This window comes from Miniopterus natalensis, chromosome 6, assembly GCF_054644295.1.
Source record: "Miniopterus natalensis isolate mMinNat1 chromosome 6, mMinNat1.hap1, whole genome shotgun sequence".
NCBI classification, from domain to species: Eukaryota; Metazoa; Chordata; class Mammalia; order Chiroptera; family Miniopteridae; genus Miniopterus; species Miniopterus natalensis.
The window spans coordinates 88575377-88588460 of record NC_142086.1 but is presented as its reverse complement, the minus strand read 5'-3'; the positions used below and the strand labels follow the sequence as shown (position 1 = coordinate 88588460).

The window sequence follows — 13084 nt, the reverse complement described above, 5'->3', positions numbered from 1 at the left end:
GTTCGTAAAAAAAACAACAAACAAACATTTCTTCCCCAGGGGGCCTGCTGTGTCTCCAGGCAGGGACGGCCCCGGGCTCGGGAAGTCCTGGTGGGAACAGCAGTGCCGGCGGCTCAGAGTCCTGCTCCCACAGGCTGGGGCAGACCAGTGCTTTAGTTCAAAGTGCTTTGGAGAGCATCTTCTACTCCTTCTGTGGCAACGAGACGACGGACACAGAGTCCCAGACATCCTCCTTAGGCGAGCTGTCACTGTCCAGGGCCTCCAGGATGGGCTGAGCCGGGTCCTTTAAATACTGGGAAAGGTTGAAAACCAACACCGTGATTAGTTTACCAGCTCAAAACGCCAGACCTTAGACTTTCATTTTAGTTGGTACCATCATGTCTTAGGTAACTTCCTATTTGTCCACCAAGGAAACAACTTCTAAACCCTGACCACTGCCCAGCCTGTTGCCTCACAGCTCTGACACCAGCCAGGGCCCAACCACCGTCACTCTTGGGAAAAGCCTGCCCTGCCTTGCTGCCCTGGGCGCAGGCCTGTGGGTGACTCATCCTAAAGGTCTCCAATTCTAGTTCTCAGTGAAGGAGTAACGGGACCTCGGTCAGCAACAGTGGGGACAGAGAGCGGGCTTGCTGGCTGGCAGCCGGCGGTTAATGGCTGGGCCCTGAGGACAGAGTGGAGAAAGTGACAGGCTGGAAAGTGACACTTCTCAGTGCCCAACTGTCCTTTCTCCTGCCCGCCTCTGCTTCAGGCTCAGCCTCAAGCTCACCAGGGTGCAGAGGAGCCAGTGCCTGGCGCTTGGAAACGCTGGCACTTGGAGCTGGCCAACTAGGGAACAGCTCATGGGCCCTCAGGAACCTCAAAAATGTAAGTGAAATCGGATCCGTTATTTTCACGTAACATCAGTGGCCTCTGAGAGATGATTTTCACACTTTCCCAGGAAAGTGAACCGAAAGACTTCAGGTTTTAGCTTCAAACCCCAGAGGGACAACTAGCAGCAACCTGACTGACCGGGGTGGCTCTGCTGCAGGGGGACCACGGACGCAGGAGAACTCCCAGACCCCCGAGACTATTAACCGGGCAAGGTTTGAGGGTTTTTTGTTTTTTGTGGTAGGAACACCTAACGAGTTGTGCCCTCCTAACTGACGTGAGCAACGCAAATGCGGTCCTGACTACGGCGGGTGCTGACAGCGGGTGCTGGCGCTCACTCATCCTGCGTAACTGAGACTTCAGACTCAGAACAGCAACTGCTGGGTCCCTCCCGGCCCCTGCAGCCACCATTCTCCACTGTCCCTACCAACCTGACTATTGTACCTCAGGCAAGTGGGGCCACATGGCTTTTGTCTTTTTGCCACGGGCTGATTTCACTGAGCATAATGCCCTCAAGGCTCATCCACTCGGCCTGCAGGTGTTGGAATCTCCTTTTCGAGGCTGAATAATGTTCCGCCGTGTGTGCAGAGTGCATCCCATTTGTTTATCCGCTCACCCTCCGACAGGCACTGGGCTGTTTCCCCCCCTTGGCTGTTATGAATCAGGCTGCTGTGCACACGGGACAGAGAGAACCCTGCACTACTTTTAACTCGAACCTCTGTGTCCCCAGCTCTGCCCCCTGCTGTCCTGTGCGGTGCTAGCGGGGGCGTGGGGCGAGACATGCCTCCCACGAGGACGCGCGCACACGTACCTCCTCTATCTGCACCGGGATGCCCGGCGGGGAGTGGAACCAGTGCTTGATCAGGACTCTGTACTTCAGGATCAGGAAGAAACAGGCCCCTGCCAGCCCCACCAGCGACAGGAAGGTCCCCACGGCGATCAGGACCGCTTGCTGGGGCTTGGTGGAGGCTAAGGGGATAACACAGAGTGAACGGGGGGACGAGCCCCACGGGGCACAGACATCGGGCAGTTCCCTTCTGCCCGCTGTTTCAGGGGTGTGTGTCCCCCCTCCCCCCCCCCCCCCGTGCCCGGTCGGTAGCGAGTGAGGCGGCCCCGAAACGGAGCGCTGGCTGCTGGGCGTCAGCACGCGCGCCCTTCTCACGCCTCCCCGCCGGGTCTCCCCCTCCCAGCACCCTTCACCTAACACGTGCTCCCCGGTTTCCCTGTCTCAGGAGCACTCTTTTCCCAGCTCCAAAAGGGCACAGGAAGGCACATCTTACCATCTGCTGCTGTTTCGTGACAAGAAATGTTGCTTAAATGCCCGGATCTAAGGACCGGTAATAACGTCCAGGACAGCTGTGCCTGGACTTGTAAACAGTACACTTTCAGGGGCTTCAGATCCTTCAACACAATGAAGTTGCTCCTGAAGGGACCTCTGACCTATGGAAAAAACACCAACCGTCCCATGTAAATGACCCCAATAGACAGACAAGCTGCTTCCCTCTCTCCTCTTTTAATATGTTTTCATTGATTTTTAGAGAGAGGGGGAGAGGAACAGATAGAAACGTCGATGAGAGAGAGACATCATCGAAAACATCATCGACTGGCTGCCTCCTGCACGCATCCCGACCAGGGGCCTGGGGACTGAACCTGCAACCGGGGTGCATGCCCTTGACCGGGAATCGAACCCGAGACCCTTTGGTGCTGAGGCGGATGCTCTAACCACTGAGCAACACTGGCCAGGGCCATTTTAAAGTTGTATCAGAAACTCCAAGAAAAGAAAATCAACATTAAAAAAAAAAAAATGCTCTTGCCTGTTGCTCCCCTGCCTTTTCCCAGTAATAGACATAATACAAAAACGTGGCCTCGGAGGACAGGACGTCAAAGGGAGCGGACAACTGGATGATCAAGGAGCCTTCCTCTGGCGTCACCCAGATGTTTTCTGGAGGCCCGATGGTCACTGAAATGCAATCACAAATAAAAACAAAACTATGTAAATATATACACACACACATATACGGTATATATACACCTGTTACAGCGTATTATATATGACGTGAATATACAGAAAACGTCTGTTACACATATGGCCTGTATGCGCAAATACACATTTCCCATGCAGTGCGGCCGCATTCGGGCACACGAGGCCCCGAGAGGCTGCTCCGGCACGAGGCTGACTGTGAGGCCACAGGGAGGACAGCCCATTGGGGCCACCATCTGGCACAGGGACTTCTGCCTTCACTGGAGGGAGGGGGCCCCGCACCGTCTACATAGCAGCCCAGACAAAGCCTCTCTGGGCCCCCAGGAGGCAGCTCAGATGCAAGAGGAGAAGACCCATGTCAGGCAGGTACAGGAGCCTCCTTGGCTTAAAAGCCACAAGAGCCAGGACCTCTTATCACTCCACAAGGACACTTCCAGAGCCCCACAGGGACACGGCCAGTGACGAGAGCCCCTGCACTCAGCAGAGCCCAGAGACACGGCTTCCAACCAGGACGGCCGGCCATCCCAGCTGGAAGGCAGTGTCCCAGCCGGGGGCCATGCTGGCCGTCGGCAATGCCGCCTGGTTTTCCAGCTGACAGGCTGCTGGGTTCGAGAGACACACAGGAAGGTCAACCAAATGTCACACTTTCATGTGAGGGGAAAAGATCTCGTTAGGCCTTACCTACTATACACAGGGTGTCCCCCAAAAATGTATACACACTTTAACAGCTGATAGCTCAATTGTGAAAATGAAATGAATTTTAATAAGCGCTGCCTTTATAATGATTTAAGGCGTGTCTACACATTTTTTGGGACACCTTGTATTTTGTCATATTTCTATGTAAATGAACAAAAAGCGGTGGTCACAACCCTTCCAAACCATCCGTCTCCCAGCTTACTGTCTACGGTACTGAACTGTCACACCCGAGAAATGCTGCCACCAGAAGTCTACCTGTGAAGGCTTTCCATGCGTCCACAGGCCAGCGAGAGCCGTGACTCACGCAGCTACAGTGAGCAGCGCTGCGTCATCAAGCAGGCATTTACGCTACAGTGACGCGGGGAGCCCGGGCCACGGTGCAGGCTGGGCCCTCCGAGCTGGCCTGGGAGCGGCTCTGGGCTCGTGGCCATGGCCTGACTCCACGTCTCCCCCAGGCCAAGTCTGGCGTACGGTCTCGCCCCTCTCCTGGACGCCTGTGCCCTGGAGCTCGTCTGTTCTGTTGGAGGAACTGATCCAGACGGAGACCGGGCAGAGGCTGGCCCGCCGCCAGCCAGAGGACGTGAGAGGATTGGCCACGAGTGACAAAGAACTCTTTCAGGGACCCTACCACACACACTCCCAAGTTCCCCTTTTCACAGTGAAGTGGCTGGAGCCTGGGGAGCCTGTGACCCACAGGGCCCAGCCCCAGGGCCACCGCCCCAGGGCATAGTCTCTAGGCTTTCCTGTGACTTACCCTCAGGAGTGGCGTGGGGCACGGAAGCCAGCTGTGACTAAGCACTTAGTCGCTGCAATGTCAGCCCCCAAAACCTGTCTTTCTGCAGCGAGCCCCGGATCCGGAATCTGTACGGACCTGACAAGCTCATCTCTCGAGGGACAACCTGCCTTCTCTCAGCGCACTGACGACTCGGGGGCACTGACCGTGGACAGCAGCTCCCGTGTCCTGAATGACCTCTACAAACCAGGCGGCAACGGACTTCTGTGTGTCCACACAGAGGGAGCAACAGGAGGTGGCCCCCCCACGTCCCAGAAGAGGGAACGGAAGCCCAGCGTAACAGCCTGCAAGTGGCGGAGGTGGGATCTGGACCCAGGTCTGCGTGACGCCAGGTCCTCACGTCCCCAAGCGCTGGGTGAACCATCCCAGCTGGTCACTCATCCCAACTCCGCCGTGAGCGGAGACAGCGGCGACGGGGTCGGGCAATACCACGTGAAGGGGCAGGCGTGACAGGCCGCCAGCCACTAACCAAGGCCACTGCTGCCCAGCTCAGGCTGGAGGACAAGCCGCTGACACGGGACCAACAACTCTCACGACAGGTCCTGCTTCTGTTGCCTCCGCTTTCTTCCGGGCAGCGGTCGGTAACCACCATGGCTGCTTTTCTTTTAAACTAATTCTCACTTGGGTGACACTTTATTGCTCGCAGGGTGACGGCTTTCCACTCGGGAACAAAAGACTTGTCCATAGCATCAACTGGCCTGCAGGGACTGCGCGTCTGCTGTTTCTGTGTCTGCGTCACCTCCGCGCACCACGATTTTCTCAGCTTCGATTACAGGAAATTTCGGACACAGAAAGCAGAGAGGATCGCAACAAAGGCTCACAACTGGTCACCCAACTTCAAATTCACCATCGTGTCGTGGGGAGTGTGTTCCTCCTGCCCCCCCCATCCACCTTGCCCCGGCCCCGCCCACTCTCTGGATAATTTCGCTTGAATCTCAGCTATTACATCATCTTATCTGTAAACACGCCAGTAGGGATCTCTGAACGATAGCACCCCCTTTAAAAAACATAAACAGCCCTAGCTGGCTTGGCTCAGTGGTTAGAGCGTCGGCCCTTGGACTGAAGGGTCCTGGGGTTCATACCCTTCAGGGGGCATGTACTTCGGGGTGCAGGCTCGATCCCCGGCCCCCATCAGGGTGCGTGCGGGAGGCGACCAATCGATGTGTCTCTCACATGGATGTTTCCCTCTTCCTCTCTCTCTGAAAAAGCAACTGAAAAATATCCTTGGGTGAAGATTAAAAAATAAAATAAAATCCTTGAAGGAACACACATACAAGCTGGGATCTGACGATTCTTGGGCCCCTTTCAGTTTCTGGGAGCACGCGTTTCATTCAGTCACTCAACAAATATTCACCGAGTATCTACTATGTGGCCGGCACTGTTCAGGGCGGAATTAAAGTCTTTCCAGAACATAAAAGAAGTTGTGCCAACACAGGGAAGGGCGATGAGCGCAGCCAACATGCTGGCGTCCGCCCAGCACGGAGTCAGCAAACTTTTGAGCAAATGCAGGCTTTGCAGGCTGCATGGTCCCCGGTGCAACCACTTAGGTGGCGGCCCGAGAGCAACCGCAAACAATGCATTAGGAGACGGCGTGGCTACGTTCCCATAAAGCCTTGTTACGGGAACAGGCCGGACTTGGCCTGCAGGCTGTAGTTTCCCAGCCCCGGGTCTAAGCGAATTTCACGCCCTGAGCACCAGCGTCCGCAGCCAATACCTGGGTTTGACCTCCGAGCCCACCTCTTTGCTGGTTACTTAGGGTGAGAGGCAGGACCCAGGCACACGGAGCCAGTACAGCTGGGTGAAGAGGGAAGCGAAGGGGACCTGGGGACGACGCGGGCCGTTCTGCACCCCAGCTCTTACCGTTCCGATAGTGCTGGAACCAAGGCACCAGGGCCCAGGGGGAGGTGCGGTCCTGCAGCTCAGCTCGCACACGTAGAGAGATGTTGAAATAGGGCAGGAAGCCCTTGGAGAGGCTGGTCGGGGTGAAGTTACACTCTGTCTTGGTGATCTTCGAACAGTTCACCTCGACGGGCTTGGTGGAACTCCCATCGATGTCAGACCACTTGCTTTTAGGGCTAGAATGAAAGAGAGGATTTCACTGCCCAGAATTTTCTAGTCCATGGTATACAGCAGTTTCTTCAGAGCTGATTTTTTAAAAGCAGCTGTATTCAGATATAATTCACACACCACATAACCCACCCATTTAAAACGCAGGATTCAGTGGCTTTCAGTGTATCCCACAGGGCTATACAACCACCACAATCAATCTTAGGACATTTTCACCATTCCCCCAAACACCCCTGCACCCACTGGCAGTCCCTCCCTGTTCTCTCCAACCCCCCAAGGCCTACGCAACCACTAACCTACTTTTTATCTCTATGGATTTGCTTATTCTGGACAGTTCATATTAAACGGGATCATAACTGTGTGATCCCTTGTGATCAGCTCCTTTCACTTAGCATGTTACCCTTAGCAGGAGAACATCAGTTTCCACCGAACTGAGAAGCTGTGTGGTCAGACAGCGGAGCTCTCTGATGAGTGATAAGCGGGAGGTTGTGAAATCACTGTCCAGGGAGATTTTTTTGTAATATGTTTTTACTGATTTCAGAGACAGAGGAAGGGAGAGCGGGAGAGAGAGAGAAACATCAACGATGAATCATTGATCGGCTGCCTCCTGCACCCCCCTACTGCGGATCAAGCCCGCAACCCGGGCATGTGCCCCGACCAGGAATGGAACCGTGACCTCCTGTTTCATAGGTTGACGCTCAACCACTGAGCAACACCGGCTGGGCTTGTCCTTGGAGGTTTTAAAGTACAAGAGAAAGGTGTGCTTCCCATGGATTTGCTTACAATCCTGCCAAGAGGCAGCAACAGGCAACTGGCCTGGGGATCCACAAGCCCCCCACAGCTCCCGGGAAGGACCCACAGAAACATCGGCTTACAATTTGAACTGCACCTGGTACACCACTGGCCCTGTCTCGTTGCTCAGGGACACCGGCTCCCAGCTCAGAGCCTGCTTGGCGTTGTACAGGTGAATCGTCGGGTTCTGAGGAGCAGGCAGCTGGGAAGGAGGGTCTTGAAAGGGACGCAGAATAGAAGGGGGAAGAGGCAGGAGAGAGAGAGGGAGCGGCAAAGGACACAAATCAATTACACACTTACTAAAATGCACGCTGCCAACCCATTTACACAGCTCAGGTTTTGTCCCAGTACAGAAATGGCATTACCCGATCTCCCGGGCACGTCCCCAACCCCACCCGTGACTAAAGGTGGCACCGTCGACACGGTCTGTGGGAAAGAGGGCGTGGGGCTGCCATCTCTGGCGAGCAGGCCCTGGGCTCTGGAGTCTGGCCGGCCCGGAACGCCTGGCCCATCGTTACTGAGAGCGATGGCCGGGCAGGGGACCTAACAGGCAGGCCTCAGTTTCCTCTTCAGGAAGAGGGATAAGCAATGGAACACCCCACAGGCTGGGGTGCAGATTCAGTCGGTGGCCATGTGACATGCATTAGCCCCTGACTCAGTACCAAGGCAGTGTGTGGTAAACCACTAACCCCCCCCCCCCCCCCCCAGCCCAAGGGCATGTGGGAAGGTGAGACCGGTCCTGGGGCTCCCTCAGAGCTGCTGCGCTTGTGAAGGGCCCAGCGTCACCGTCTCTGAGCTGCAGGTTCTCAGGCCACCCCAGGCCAGGAAACCTGCATCTTCCACCTGATTCCCAGGTGATTCTCATGCACACGACCGACCACTGGTGAACCGCACACGCCCCAGGGAACCACCACCACAAAGACCAGAACCCCTCCTTGGGGTGACCTGGAAGTCACAGTTCCACCCCCCAGGCAGGAACCCGGCCAGAGACTGGTGGCTCAGAGCCTACCCTCACCGAAGAAAGCCCGATAATGACAGACTTTCTCTGAGATGGAAAGATTAAGGAGAGACGCCCAGGTGGCAGGAAGACAAGTTTAAAAATGCTCCATAACTCAAAGCAGGAAATTCCAAGCCCACATATTCATGTACTCAAGGGCTGACTGACCGCTGGCTGCCTCTGAAAACTGCATCACCCCGGAGTCCCATCCACTAGTTTACGCGGAGTCGTCTCCATGGCTACGAGCTTCAGCTGAGCTTCACTCCAGGTCATTACTGAACCAGCAACACTTGTCCCAGTTCACGCCAGGCCTCCTGGAAGCCGGGGCCAAGGCAGACCCATCTGCTCCCGGGGTGTGGGGGGGGTGCTGCGCCCAGGTGGTCCCCCAGCTGAACTGAGCACAGCAGTCCTGCTCCAGGGAGGGCTGTGCCTCGCCCCAGGGGTGAGTGCCCATCGGAGACTCTCAGAGACCTCCTTTTACTGGCTCCATCACTTTTTAATCGATGCTGAAATAAATCACCACCAACAACCCAGATCTACGCTCTCTCAGTTCTGGAGGCCAGAAGTTCAAAACGGGCCTCACCGGGCTGGTTCCTTCCGGAGGCTCTAAGGGAGAAATGGTCCCCTGCCTTTTCCAGCATCCAGCAGCTGCTCTCCGCCTCTGGCCCGGGTCCCCTGCCCCCACCGTATGCTGCCATCTCGCGGGTCCGGCTCTCCCACCTTTCAAGGACCCTCGTGAGTATATTGGGCACACGGAGCCCAGCACTCCAGGGTTGCCTTCCCATCCCAAGATCCGTAACTTGACCACATCTGCAAAGTCCCACCTGCCACATAAAGGAACAGTCACAGGCTCGGGGCTTAGGATGCGGACGTCTCTGGGGACCGTTACTCTGCCTGTCCACCTCCGTGCCTGGAGGAGTCCGCAGGGGTCCCCTCTGCCTCCTCCTTGGCCTGGGACCCGTCTCCCAAGACGGGAAGCCCCGAGGGGCCCAGCGGTGCAGAAAGGGATTCCACCCCCACCGACACCGGGACCGGGCGGCCGCCCCGTGACAGCTTCATGTCCAGAAAGTCTCCCACTTTCTTCAACTTTCGTTCTGACTGAGGTGTGGAGAGGGGACCGAGGTTTGTTCTGTCGTGGGGCTTCTTGGAATCCCCCGTCTCACCACATTCGGAGGAGAAATGTGGCGAGAGCTGCGCGTTTCCAAAGAAGCGCCGGCGCTGTCACTAACCACGGGCTCGTCGAGTCATCGCGGCACCTCCCGGCCCGGCCTCCCTGGGCCTCGCTCGCTGTATTCAGCCCCCGGGGTCCCCTTGTTTCTGGGAGATGCTGGACATAGCGCCTCACACCTCCCTTCACCTGGGCCTTTTCTCCCATCGTGCCAGGCTCTGCACCTCACTCCCTCCAGGTCTCTGCTCAGGTGCCCCCTTGTCAGAGCTGCTTCCTGCGCACCCCGCCCAGGACCCATGCCCTGTCTCTGCATTGCCTATGCCAGGGGGTCCCAGAACCAGACTTCCTGGGCTCAAAGCCGCACACGCCCGGTGGGAGCTCGGGCAAGTTGTTTATCCTTTGCGGTCGTTTGTCTACTCTCAGCCACCAAAGCTTTTTTACCATTCTGGTCGTATGTCTGCTCTCAGCCACCACAGCAAGGAACCGTACGAATCTTAACTCCATTCATGTATCAGTTCATAATTTCTCTTGTTTATCCTTCATAATCTTGCATGTTATGTATCACTGCTCTTTCAATGGAAATTAATTCCGACCAGTACGACACCCATGTCCAAATTTAATATGACCGCAAAGGGTTAACCTCTTTGTGCCTCGCTTGTCTCATCTGTAAAACGGGGGTAATGGCAGCGAGGGCAATGGTTCCTAAATTGTTCATAGTAAGAAGAGAGAACCTGGGTGGCAAGTGTGTCTTCTGCACCTCATGGCCCCAGCTCCTTCGGTTCCGCCTTCCTACCCCAACCCGCCCCCTCCGATCTACCAGGGGTTTGAGATGTTATAGAGCTTTAAGAATAGGCCATCCTGAGTCTTACCAGCACGGTCTAGCACACATCGCACACAGCTAACAAAGTACCGTTGTCATTAAAGTTCATCGCTCATCTCGACAACGGAAAAGCGTTCAGGATCTGGATATCATTCTGATGACTGTCAGGGAGCCCACCCCAGCACCCTGCAGGGGAGAAGTCAAAACGCGTCCTCCGAATCCCCAGCGATAACCAGGAAGTGGCTCCCTTTAAGTAAACGCTGGACGTGGGCTTATTTACACAGACCATCTGTCTCTCCCAAAAAACACGATGGTTGTGTTTCTTTGAGAGGAAAAGGGGCTGTTACCTACTTCAAAAGAATGGTTGGAAAAATTAAGAGAATGTAAATGAAGCACGCAGCACCCTGGCTGACCTAGGAGAGTGGTCCCATACAGGCTCATCATTACCACCACTTATGGAGTTTGCCCAAAACATCCCAGCTAATTAGCAGTTTCCACTGTTGAAATTATGGCCAAACGGGAGTTACTGGACATAAACTCACTTGCATGGTTTTTATGTCGTTGGGGATTTACTGTCTTTCTAAGCACGTTAGGAGCCCTGTATATTCAAGTTGGCAAATCACGGTAATAAAATTTCGTGGCACACGTACCGACCCAATCCACTGGAAAATTCGGCAGCAGCTACAGCAGTTACAAACAGAAGCCTAACTACTTCAACGCTTTAGTAACTAAATTACTAGAGAGTCAGCTGACTTATTGCACTTTAATGATGCTGATTAGTTTTCTAGCCACCCCTTAAAGTGTCACCACAGACTGGGTCGGGGCCAATATTTGACACATATAATCCCTGAAACAGCTCTAAGGGGGAGAGACTGTAAGTCTCCCTTTAAAAATTTTGTTTCCAATCCTCTTATTTTTTTTTTCTCTCTGACCATAAAAACAATTTCATGATTACTAAAGGACACTTGCAAATGGTGGAAAAGTGTAGGAATTTTTTCTACTACCCGTTTATTATGTAATTGTCGCAACGTCAGATTGCAGTTTCCAATACTTCTCTCAACCTCTGGGCTCAGGGGACAGTCAGGAACAGTTCCCAGACCGCCACTAGTCAGCAGCAGCTCTAGAGCCTAAAGCGCCACCACTTGCCGGTCACCCAGCTCGGGCAATTATCAACATTTTGTCAGTCCCCAAATGTCCCCCAAATCTCATCTGAAGGAGGCCCAGGGAGGTGCAGACGGACCTCCGCTGCTCAGGACTTGAAGCTGGGAAGGGGTGGAGCCAGGAGTCAGACCCAACTGGCAGACTCCCCGAGGAAATCCCCTGGGCTCGAGGACAGGCCTTGTAGGCGAGGCTCCTCTTATCAAGGACCTTTGGAATCTAAGGGCCTTTGCCAGAGATGCTGCTGGAAGAAAGAAACCTGAACAACCTCTAAAGTCTTGAGACTCTGTAAGTGCTACCAGCCTAGGACACCAGGCCCTCCCGGGAAACAGCCCAGCGAAACGCAGACACAGCAGCTCTCCCACCTGCACCCGCCCCTTCTCCTTTCTTTTCCTAAAACTGTTTATATTTGGCTCCTACCACGGCCGGTGGGGGTCAGGTGTGGAGGGGCCGAGCCAGGTGCGGGGCTGTCTGTCTGGGCGCAGGGCCGGTCAGTCTGGCTCGGCTGCCCCCCCGCCCCCCCCGGGGATCCGGGGATTTCTGGGTCTTGCCCCACTACCTGCCCCAGGATGTCACACCCAGTACCCAACGCGCCCGGGCCGAGGTCACCGCCCGCGGCAGGTCCCCCGGGGCAGGAGGAGCCCCGGCCGCCGGGCCGGTTCCTTCTTCCTTTGTCCCTCCTGGGGACGCGGGAGGCGGCCGCGCCGCGTCACGGGCGCGGGGGCAGCCAGGGCCCCAGGGCGGCAGCGTCGGGGACCCCGGCGCCCACGGCTCCCCCGGGGCCGCCAGTGCCGCCCGCAGCCCCCGCGCCCCCCCGCGGCGAAGCCCCGCGCGGCCCGGGCGCCCGCTTACCTGCCGGGGGCGCGGCGGCGCCGAGACGCAGCAGCAGCAGCCACAGGAGCGCGGGCGGCCGCATGGCCCGGCTCGCGGCCCGCGCTCCGCAGCGGCTCAGGGTGCGGCCCGGCCGGGCGCGGGGTCCGCCGGCGGCTCAGGCGCGGCCGCGGCCGGGAGCGCAGCGCGGCCCCGCCCCTTCCCGCCCCTCGCGCCCGGGACTTTCCCCGCCCCCCGCCCGCCGCGGGCCCTCGCGCGGCTCCCGGGCGCCGCAGCCCGCAGCCTGGGCCTGGCGCGGGGCCGCGGGGGGCGGGGGGCGCACGGGGGGGGGCGGGGGGGCGCGGGGGGAGCCCGCGGGGACTGGCGACCCTTCCGGGGAGACCTGGGGAAGCCCGAGGCCCGGGCTGGCCCCCGATCCCGGCCGCGCCCCCCTTTCCTCCCCGACCCCTGGGGTCGCCCGGGGCGAGCGCCCGTCCTTCAGTTAAACGTTTTTCCTTAACGGCCCCTAAACCCTTCTCTGAGAACAGGTTTTGAGGGGCTAGTGACAAAGGTCCGGGTGAGGAAGGAGGGGCTCTGGGGCGGGCCGCGCGGGGAGGGGGCCCGCCTCCGGTTGCACAACCGCCGGGGCGGGGGGGGGGGGGGCACCCCGGGAGCCGGGCGCGCGGCAGCTACTTGGGTGCCACCCGGATGGGCCGCGACCCCCTCGGGACGCGGCGCAGGGAGCCCGCGCAGGGAAGGGCGCCCCGCCGGGGTGCTGGCCGCGGCGTGGGCCCCACGCGCGCTGCCCCGGGGCTCCCGGCCTTTCCGGGCATTTCCTTGCAGGTGGGCTCCTCTGCGCTGCCCCCTGGTCGCAGCAGGTGATGACACAGCGGGTGCGGCCTCAGGACGCGCAGGGAGGCCTCGGGACAGGTTCG

The 13084-nt window shown here is 57.5% G+C and overlaps 1 protein-coding gene across 1 annotated transcript; it reads right to left on the bottom strand.

The window, feature by feature from the left end:
• IFNGR2 (interferon gamma receptor 2) lies at positions 1-12255 on the bottom strand. The gene is made up of 8 exons (XM_087818017.1): positions 12192-12255; positions 7280-7412; positions 6701-6703; positions 6198-6412; positions 2682-2827; positions 2148-2307; positions 1679-1836; positions 1-292 (listed from the first exon to the last, which is right to left on the bottom strand). The coding sequence occupies exons 1-8, from the start codon at positions 12253-12255 to the stop codon at positions 182-184; spliced, it is 990 nt and encodes a 329-aa protein (XP_087674143.1). The 3' UTR covers positions 1-181.
• Between the last annotated feature and the right edge of the window lie 829 nt (positions 12256-13084).